This window comes from Marmota marmota, unplaced genomic scaffold (genome assembly GCF_001458135.2).
Source record: "Marmota marmota marmota unplaced genomic scaffold, marMar, whole genome shotgun sequence".
In the NCBI taxonomy this organism is placed as follows: domain Eukaryota; kingdom Metazoa; phylum Chordata; class Mammalia; order Rodentia; family Sciuridae; genus Marmota; species Marmota marmota.
Window position 1 is genome coordinate 26,306,167 of NW_025999932.1, and position 10,901 is coordinate 26,317,067.

Sequence of the window (10,901 nt, forward strand, 5' to 3'; positions counted from 1 at the left end):
ACTATAGCACTTTAGGAGAAATTAAAGCTTTGTAAGCCTGACATTCAAGGCCTTCACAATCTTGCTTCAAAGGCCTTCACAATCTTGTTTCAGCTTCCTACCTGACTCTAGCAGTATGTAGTCTAAGGTTTACTTCAACTATTTAAACAAACTAAGAATTGTTATCTCATGGGGACAATAGAAAGGAGAATCTGTTGATTCCAATCATTCAAATGTCCTTTAAATTCTGCACTTGCAATGTTTGTCCTTGTTAATCTTATCTCTTCTATTCCCATTGCTCTCCTTCTGTTTATGTCTATTCCTTATTGGCCCCCAAGTCATTTCAATTAATCATGGCAGCTTCCCTGAACAAACACATAAAATGCATCTCAAGATTTGAGGTTTTCTTCCTCTTTTTTTATTTTATGTCCCCTCCAGAAGTAGACATCAATGCACAAAGCAGAGAAACACAAAACAGGATTTGCCTACTCTTGCTTGAAAGCCAAAAAAATACCACAATTTAATTTAAGCAAGATACTTCCAACATTCACTTGACTTAATGCTAGTAAAATGCTATTTCTGAAGATTGTGTTTTCGTTTGTGAAAGACTATTATAGCACAGTTATTTTATTGTTATTGAAGTTGAGAAATTATGAAGAAAATAAATTTTTTAGGAAAAAAAAAAACATAAAGCATGTTTTGGCTCTGGCTTCTTCAATTAAAATAAATGGCTGTATCTCCAAGCCTAACATTTCCTTCAGATGAAAAGAACGTTCTCAAGGGTGGCCTCCTTTCCTGAGGGCCTATGTGGCTGCATGCTCTCTCCCTGGAGACTTAGTCCCTCCCAGGGCCAGAGCCCCCCTCCTGATCTTGCTACTATCTTCTCCAGACAGCTTTCCTGCCCCTCTTCCCTGATGCCGTCTTTGTGTGTAGCAATATTTTTTCCCAACATGCTTCATTGCCGTCACTCTGGTCTATTGGCCATCCTGTAAATCTCTTGCTTACTTTACTGACTTTATATCTCCTTAGCACCCCCTCCCCTTTTCCATTTCTGCCAATTTGGATGCTTCCCTCATTTCATGACCTTTACTCAAATCCCATCTCTCCCCTGAAGTCATCCTTGATCATGGAAATCAGAGTTTTTCTTTTCTGCCATGAACACTCAAAACAATTCATCTGGACTTCTCTTGAGTAATTATTTCTGTGGCTCCTGGGTAAATCATGAGGAGCTATACAACCGTAAGGTGCCATTCTTGTCCTTTTATCCTTTCAAATATTCTGTGAGGTCCTGGAGTGTAGATGATAAATTCTCAACCCTGCTTTCTGTACCAGTATTTAGCATGGAATCTTTTCAGAGGGAAAATAGTTTTAGGTTGTGCTATAATTTGGATGTTGACTGTTCCCCACAGGCCTGTGTGTTAAAGCCTTGGTCCATGGGTTGGAGCTATTGGGAGGTAAGGCCTAGAGAGAGGTTTTAGGTCAGTGTGGGTATGTTCTTGAAGGGGATTATGGAATGCTGGACTCTCCCTTTTGTGTCCCCACGGAGAGGTTAAACAGGCCTTCAACCTGCATTCCTATCATGGTGTACTGTGCTGCCAGAGGCCTAAAGAAATGGAGTTAATTGGTGAAAGCCTGAAGCCTCTGAAACTTTCTTCTTTATAAGTTGATATCATAGGTATTTTGTTATAGTAACGGAAAGCTGATTAATGCAGATTGGAAGGGTGGTGTGGGGGCAGAAGCAAGGTGATTGGTAATACTGTGTTCACCAGTAGCCAGCTCTCCTCTATTCTGGGCTACACAGCATAGCAATCTTTTAACCTTTTGATGAAACATGAAGTGACCTGTGACACTTCTGCTGGTAACTTTTGATGTTGGTGCTTGGCTTTCCACTATATCCTTCCTGTGCAACAATGATTGTGAAGGACTTGAGTGAATTGGCCAGTAGCCTGCTCATTAACATTGGGGAACAGCTGGACTGGAGGGTGACCCAGGCCTGGGCAGATTTGGCAAGAAAGACTTTGTTATGTTAAACTATGGAAATTTGGGGATTGTTGCCACAGTATTACTTGTCCCTCAACTGATTCTTATTTTTTAAAATCTCTAATGACTGGGGATTTAATTAGGTGACTGAGACAGAATGGATTTCCTGGAAAGCTGGCTCCCGGAATATAATAGATCTGAAATTGAACACAGAGTGACCCAGTGGGGCGGATAAGAGAAAGGATTCTGGGGTCAGATTGATCAGCGTTTTCATTTTGGCTTCCACAATTTAGAAGTTCTATGTTGTGAGCTGGCTCTTTTTAATGTTTTTTTTGGCCTTAGCACCACTTCACACCCTGAAAAGTTAATGAGGATTTTACAGAGCTTTTGCTCAGGTGGGCTGTGCCTATGAATATATACTCAGTTGGAAATAAAAAAAATTTCAATATGCTTATTAACTCATTTAAAATTATTAATAATAAACCTATCACATTAACATGCTGTATTTTAATGAAAATTGCATTTTATAAGAGGAAACAATTAGTGAGGATGGCACCATTGTTTTATACCTTTGTAAATCCCTTCAATGTCTGGTTTAATAGAAGACAAATGGATTCTCACATCTGTGTCTTTGTTCTATCTGTTGGGATAATAAATAAATGAAGAAAATCCAGCCTCACACATATAAGCAGTTCATAAAGGGAGTTAAAAATATTTTAAAAGTCTTCTCATATAGTTGGGGACATTCTTTGATATTAACCCAAAATTTGGGACAATTGAGAGTTTAGTAAAGGTTTGTTGCAATGTGGAATTTAAAATCATATTGGTTTTTGTACTTACATTAAAATCCACTATCTGTCTTAAACTTTGAATGAAAATTTTACCCATGCCTGCTTTTGCAACATCATCCCTAGGTCATCTGGACAATATTCCACTGAAGTATGCAGATCTTCCAAATATGGATGCACTTCCTTACACAGTATCTGGGGGAAAAACCATACTTGTTAACACCACCATTCATCCTGGAAGCTGTTAAGCTCACAGCAGCAGATACAATGTTTCAAAATTCTAATTTTATGTGAAAGTTTGAATTTTATCCTTGGCAACATATTATATCAGTTGTTTCTTTGAAGTGACAGGCTCACTTTGCCTTAGACTTGAGAAAATGTTTGCCCAGATTCTAAGCCTGAATGACAATAGTTTGTTGGCTTTTCTATCAATCAAACATGGTGTTCCCTGAACTAAGCAACTGGTTTGGCTAGCAACTCAAGCAAACTCAGGTGTGTTCTTGACACAATATCTTACTATGATATGCATAATTGCCTTTATGCTTACCCCTCAATTCATCATGTAAATTATAAAAATGATGCATATTCGAGGATGTAATAAACAGTAAAATTTTCACTGCTTCATCATGGACCCTCTTAAGTAAATCCCCTCTCCCTGATGCAGGTATGGTTTGGTGTCCTACCTTGATTAATGCTGTGATTCTAGATAGCATTTGTATCCATAATTGCTTTTGTACCATTTGTAGAAATTTCACAGACAGAAAAAAAGCATGAAACATTTTAGTATTGCTATAAAAACAGTTTTGACCTTGCAAACCTGGAGAGTCTCAGAGACCCTCTAATAGAATTGTGAAGCTACTTGACCTTGCTAAAATAAGGATGATACTAATAAAACTATTTTGGAGAGTTAAATGAAAGATTACCTAACAGGAAAGAATGCATGCGAAGCACTTAGAACAGTGGCCTGTACATAATAGGTGCCCAGATTGTGGCTATTAATCTATTGATATTGTGAGGATACAGGAATCATTTGTTCTAGTAGTCAAGATAATAATCTTTCATTTTTCTCCACCAACCCTTTCCTCTGGCAGATCTCCATTTTAATTAATTGCTTCACGGGTCCCCGTCTGTGATCTCTCTCTTAGCTCCAGCCAGTATTGACGCACAAGTACAATTGGTTTGGCCTCTGTTGCACTTTGATGGTGATCCTTTCCTCCAATTCCCTCTTGCAACAATTTCCACTGTAGGCAGTTCTGGTTGTTGGTATTTGACCTGCCTGAAACTCAGTTTACTCATGTGTAAAGTGGGAGGCTGGGGCTGTAGCTCAGTGGCAAAGCGCTTTCCTGGTATGTGTAAGGCACCGGGTTCGATCCTCAGCACCACATAAAAATTAACGAATAAAATAAAGGCATTCTGCCTGTCTACAACTATAAAAATTAAAAAAAAACCATTCATCTTATTAATGTGTAAAGTGGGAATAAGAACAGTTCTTTTATGTTTGTATGTTGAGTAGGCTTGAATGTAGAATATAGCAGTGCTTAGTTAGAGCATGCATTTCTTGTATTTTTTTTAATCCAGTCTTTTTTCTTTTGTTCCCCCTCTCTTATCTATCAGAACATTACCATCAAATTAGCCATTAATTTATTAAATCACAACATACATGAACTGGGTGCTTATCCTGTGAATTCATCACGTGTTGAAATATTCTTTATTTCTCCATGAGGGTCACAGGTAGGTCACAAGATAGGCCTCAAGGGCTACAGTCTTGGAGTGGAGGATGGGTTGTTACCTGCTGAAACATTCTCCCTGTCTCTCCACGGCTCTCACTGCCCACATTGAAGATCAGTCTGCTGACTGTGCACCTGAGGTCCTCCTCTATGGGGATTAAGCTGCTTCCCCATGGACAGCAACCAGAACTCTTCCTGTCTCTGAACAATTCCACCTCCCAGCTTCCACATCAAACCCCACCTGTCCCTTTTGCATGGAATGCCTTTCTCCATCTGCCAACAGCCTGTCTGCAACTGTCCCTTCTCTGTTGCTGCCTTCTCTAGCCCTCTGATGGAGGTACTTTCTAACTTTGTTCCTAGGCTTCTTAGGGCACTGATACTGTTTGGATCTGAAACATCTCTCAAAAGCTCATTGAGGTTTGGTACCCAATGCAGCAATGTTCAGAGGTGGAGCTTTTAGGAAAGGATTGGATCATGAGGGTTCTAACTTCATCAGCGGATTAATCTATTGATGAAGTCATTTTTACTGTAGGTGGTGGGACCTAGTTGAAGGGAGTGTTTCCTTGGGCTCATGCCTTTGGAGATTTTATCTTGTCTTTGATCCTTTGTGTTTGTTCTCTTTCTCTTTCTTTCTCTCTCTCTCTCTCTCTCTCTCTCTCTCTCTCTCTCCTTCTCAACCACTATGAGATGAGTGTCTTTGCCGTGATGCTTGTCATAGACCCAGAAACAATAGAGACAGCAATCATCAATGAAGCCTTTGAAACTATGTGCCAAAATAACTCTTTCCTCCTTTAAGTCATTTTCCTCAGGTGTTTTATCACAGCAATGACAAGCTGATTAACACAGGGATATATATGTTTATGTACATGTTGGCCCTCCTAACTAGACATAATAGCTCCCAGGAAAGCGTAATTTCTTCCTAACCCTGTGTCATAGGAAGGTCTCACACACGCAGTTCCTTGGTGACATTTGTCCATGGATATACAAAAAGAGTTTTTATTTATTTTGTTAAGTGTATTAACAAGGATCCTACATCTGAAAGCAACTGTTGTAAAATAAATAATTACTTATTAGCAATAGCACCAAAAACACCCATAGGTTTTGTGTCAGCTGTTGAGAGGTCATGCCCCACCCTTCTCTTCTTGACAAAGTCACATGCAGACAGTTCCTTCCTATTGCTTTGTTGATATACCTGCTCTGAGTGATTTCTTATCTTCAAGAAGATGCCTGACTCTAGAGGAGAGAGCAAAATAGCCAAGTAGATCATCTACTTCTGACTACAAGCTTCTAGGCGATAGTTTCTTCTCATAGAGGGGCTGCACACTATTCACTGTCTTTCAAAGAATGGAAAACCAAATTTTGATGAATTCAGGTTTCTGGGCTTGTCCCGAAGGCCTGCTATGGTGGTGTAACCTGTGTTTTATTTCCTGGACTTGGTTCAGGGTTGATAGTCTGGAAGTTCCTCAGTTAAGCCTCAGGGTAAAAATCTTAGTTGAAAATCTGATTCGACAATGGGTTTTGCCTGTAATTTCTTAATAGCTTTGGAGGCAAAATGAACCAAGCTCCTTGAAGTCACTGAAGACACTCCTTTAAGTCATCAAATTATTTTTCTCAGCACCTGCAGGAGGTTATGGAACCTGGATTTGCTAGGAGTGATAGGAGTTTTGGCTTGGTCTCTTTTCTTCCTCTCTCACTCTTCCTCTATGGAAGATAAAGATCCCCCTGTTTCCTTAAAGGTTAATGCATAAGGTGAAATGATCGGTTACTCTCCTGTTGTCCAGGGTGCAAATTCTGGGGGTGAGGGGATGGTTAGCCCAGGGTTGAAGTTCTGCATTGTGGGTCTGGTATCATAATGACTTGCCGGGTTTCTGTTCTTGAAACTAAAAGGCTCAGGGGTCACTCCAGATAAACTGGGCTAAGTGGGCAGCATGAAACAACCACGCAAGAGACACAAATAACTTTTTCTTTGGGGTCGCTGTGATGGCTCCTCTGACCTTAAGAGTCCGCAGAAAGAGAGAGAGCAAGAGCATGCGCTGACCCCTTTTATTGAGGAGAAGCTATTCAAATAAGGCAAGGGGTCAGGTTTCAGGGGGCTGAATATCTTCATGATGTCCACTGTCAGCAGGTTGACTGACAACTGGGTAGGCCACACCCAAGGGCACAGTAAGAGAAGGGGACACACACAAGGCACTTCCTTGGAAGATTCTATCCTAAACAGGGCAAGGGGTTATATTACAAAGGAACAGGCGAGCGTAGCCTCACCCATGGGGCTGTAGCAATATACACCCATGCATGAGACAACGACCTTGGAACCCAAGAAGGGTGGGAAAAGTTCTGCCACATTTCTGCAACTGAGCGCCTCAGCATCCAGCCAGGGAGTGTACTCAGTCATGTGTAAGGTTGGTCTCCCACAATGACCTTAAGCTCTAGGAAGACAGTTTTAGGCAATCTATTCCACTGTCAGACTCTAGGCCTAATTTTAGATTTGGGAAACAATCCCCAAGATCACTTGTAATTTATAAAACCACTCCCCACTGTGGGAGGAGAATGGTTCTCCTGGAATGTCTCTATTTCTAATTTGCTTTAAGTCTGAAACTAAGTGACAAGGTCCCGAGAGGGTGGGAGAGTTGGAACCAGGTTCTCGGTCTTTGTTAGAATGGGAATAGGATGCACAGGGTGCTCCTTCCAAGTCACAGGTGGGAGCCAACCAAGAAGCCACTCTGCTGCCCCTCCCCCATCCCACTGTGCTGCTTTGGGCTGATTTGCCATATGCTTACTGGGCCTGTGCCTGGAACTGGATCCCTTCATTTTTTTTTTCAGCCCAGACACCCACTATCTCTCCTTGAAGACCTTGCACTAAAGTCACTTCTACTTTTCTGATCCATTCCAAAGCACCTGATAGACTCATTTTTCTTCTTTGTGTTCCAAAGTGTTCCCATCCACCTGTGCTATAGCATTTACTGCACAGCAGTAAAAAGTCAGTTATGAACATTTTCTCTCCCCAAATGGACTATGAGTTCTGAGGCTCAGTATCATGTTTTGCACTTCTCTCTACCTGCCCCACAGCCTGTCAATGGGCATGTCAACCAGGAGTTCACCATCAGTTGATTGACTGGAGTTCTGCCTTTTGGGCCCAAAGTAAATTTGTTATAAAGACAGAAACCATCCATATGGAACTTGATAATTAGATTATTTGGCTCTCAATGACATAATGAATATGTCTTTATGTTCTCCTTTTGCATTTATAAAATTACTTTAAAAGCTGCGAGGTTGATTTGATTATGTTACTTTAGGGTTCCCCCAAAGAGGCAGCAGCCTGTTTCCTCCACTGTCTGGGAAGTGGTGCATTCCCAGGAGCCATCGAGGGGACACACCTGGGATTAAGGTGAATAAACCACAAGAAGACAGCTATAGTCTGCTCTTCTTCATATCCCAATCTTAAGAATTGATGAGATTTAGTTTTTCCTACCGAAAGTTGTCCTTTCACAGTTGGGTGTTACAGGCAAGCAGTGCCTTATTGTGTATCTGTTAATGTTCTCATGAGCATGTCTGCTCCAGGAAACTCCCTTAACTTGTGATAGGGGAGAGAACTCCCAGCACGTCCATTTATCATATGCCTAGAGTAACTGGGAAGTGATCCTTTATCAAACATGAGTTACAGAGCTTCCTAATGTGCCGTTTATCAATGTCTACTGTGGAAGGGGAGAACACAGGGTAAGTTTATTACTTAAAGAATGTGCTCTCTGTTGTCCTTAGAGCCCAATTTCCCACACCTTGTTCTAGAACATAATGATACTGAATCTTGATGAATATTGATGAAAACATTGATTAAGTTCCTAGAGTTACTTGCTACCAAACATGGAATAGGCGTTTAGATTGGCTTTACTTTTAGGCTTCTGTGTCTACCTAAACACATCTTGGTTAAATGTTTAATGTCTAACGTAGGCAAGGGATATTTCCTCAGATGAAAGCTCAACCACTTTGAAGTTGGAAACAATCTAGAACTCTGAACTAGGCAAATTGGGTTTTAGAATTTCTCTGCCACTTCTCAAGAAGGAAAAAAAGGACCAAAGCTTCACTAAAAAACAAAATGGAGGGCTGAGATTTTGGCTCAGTGGTAGAAAACTTGCCTGGCACATGTGAGGCACTGGGTTCAATCTTCAGTACCAAATAAAATAAACAAAATTAACACATCGTGTCTATATATAACTAAATATATATATATATTTTTTTCTTTTTTTAAGGAAAGAGTCCTACATTTCTTTCCCCTCCCATCAAAGTGTTACTTACATGGGGCTACAAACCTTGGCTGAGTGGGAAAGAATGTCACTATTTGCATTCACATGAAATAGTTAACACAGGAAATACTTCCCGCTTTAGGGAGTCAATATAAACAAAAAACTCATTGCCTCCAGATTTCCTTTTCAAAAAGCTGGTAGCAGTGTGTGCCTGTGGTATGAGTATGTGGGAGGCTAAGGTGGAAGGATCACTTGAACCCAGAAGTTCAAGACCAGCCTGGGCAAATTAGTGAGACCCCCAACTCAGAAACAAACCAAACCCAAACAAAAACCCAACAGCTGTTGTGTGGACAGATGAGAATTTCAAGCTAAACTCCCTCATGCCACTCAAGCTTATGGGTTCACCTCAACAAACATTCATTTACCACCTACTTCTTTATCTCCCTCACATCCTACTTATACCCCTGGGTGCCAGGCCCTCATTAATGTTGAACAAGGGTGAATGTTGAGGTTTGTGGAGAAGAGACTCGGGTTAGTAGGTACTTAGTGGAGTGGCAGACACATAGAAGATGTCTGAAACATATGATCAAATATGAATGACCATATGGACAGTACCTCCAGGAGGTCAAGGTCTAAACATAGGCCAGGGGAGTGCCCTTGGAGACACATGAGAGAAAGTTTGGGGGAGGCCCCAGAGTTAAAGGGGGATTCCTAGTTCTTCATTGTAACTGTTTTCCTTCTTCAGTTCACCATACAACGTAACTGGGTCAGCCCCCTGTTAGGACTATGACTCTTCTAGCAGGGAAGGGAGACACTTGATAGTCCTTTGGAGACAGAGGGACTCCCTCATTGAGGTTTTCTGACAGATGTCATTCCCCTGCTCTGTATTACAGTTTATTTTCATCAGATGTTTCTTGAGAGCCACAGCCGAAGCAGCCTCAGCAAACTTCCAGCTGATTGGCTCCTCTGCGGTGACGCTTATTGGGTTGTTTTCCCGCCCTTTCAGATCATGGACCTGCTCATTGGGGGACTCTTTTAGCTCCGCCCATGCAGCCAAGCCAATCGGCCTCAAGGGCGGGAAGACAGCCGATTGAGAGGCTCCCGGAAGAGTCCCGCAGTTGGGCTCTGAGGGAGTTCCTGGAGAGCTTGCGTGGTATGGCATAGTTCCTTCCTGCTTGACAAGTGGCTTGTGAATTGTGCCCAGCCAGACTGTGGCAGATGTTTTGAATAAAATCATACCCTTTCTCTTTCATGATGGTGAGCGTTTAAAATCACAGTCACGGAAAATCACCTTTACACAAACATCTTTTAAAAGCAAACTCCAGGCCCAAGCCAGTGGTCAAATTCCAGTTTTAAAAAGGTTATTAAGTAAAATAGTCGATCTGATTAAAAACACTTTCATCGAAGCACAACATTGCTGCCAACAATATTAAGAGTTGAATCATTGATTTTTTTTTTTTTTTTTTTTTTTAAACAGCAGATAGTCCATTAGCAAGGAAGAAAAGAAAAAAAAAGAAAAGAAGAATGATTCCTCCTTCACTTTTGGTGTAACAGGGTGAAAATAGTGACCTACTGTTGGGGACCCAAGCAAGAGGATGGCTAAGTGTGGGAGGGCGAGAAGGCAGAGGAAGGGGCCTGGTCTGGGGGCTGTTGGGGAGAAGGGACGGTAGCCAGAGGCAGCAGAGGTGAGACGCCTATGGGAGCAAAGTGGCCCCTTGTGCCCGCAGCCCGTCGGGCGCACGGTGGCCACAGCCGCAGAGGCGCTCACCGGGGTGCTGCCGCTCCCGGCCACCAGAGGGCGCGGCCGGAGCCGGCGCGGCGGAGCCCGAGAAGGGAGGAGGGGAGCCGGTGGAGAAGGGTCAGCGGCGGCGGCAGGGCGGCGGCAGCGGCGCAGCTCTGCTCCCAGTGCGTCTCGGTCCCCGCGACCAGGCAGGTCGCTTAGCCCCAGCGACCGGGATGCAGCCGCCAGCCTGCCGAGTCCGCCGCCTCGCGTCCCCCGCGCTGCTGGCGCTCCTCGCGTGCTCAGCTGGTAAGTAGCGGGCGGCCCGGGCGCGCGCGGGCGAGGCTTGGGGCTTCTCGGGCGCAGCTGCCCGAGCCCGGATGAGCCCCCGGGAGGGAGGTGCTGGGTGGCCCAGCCTTGCCCCGCTGGTTTCCGCGTCCCGCTGCCCCGTCCTCGCCGCGCCGCCTCT

At 43.0% G+C, this 10,901-nt stretch overlaps 1 protein-coding gene across 2 annotated transcripts in view; it reads left to right on the forward strand.

Moving 5' to 3' along the window:
• The first annotated feature begins 10,453 nt into the window (after positions 1–10,453).
• Positions 10,454–10,901, forward strand: part of B3glct (beta 3-glucosyltransferase) — a 107,778-nt gene continuing 107,330 nt past the window's right edge. For both annotated transcript variants that reach the window (XM_048800787.1, XM_015484190.2), the window contains exon 1: positions 10,454–10,741. In XM_048800787.1, coding sequence (XP_048656744.1) covers positions 10,669–10,741 — 73 coding nt within the window. In that variant the 5' untranslated portion in view covers positions 10,454–10,668. The remainder of the gene's footprint in view (positions 10,742–10,901) is intronic.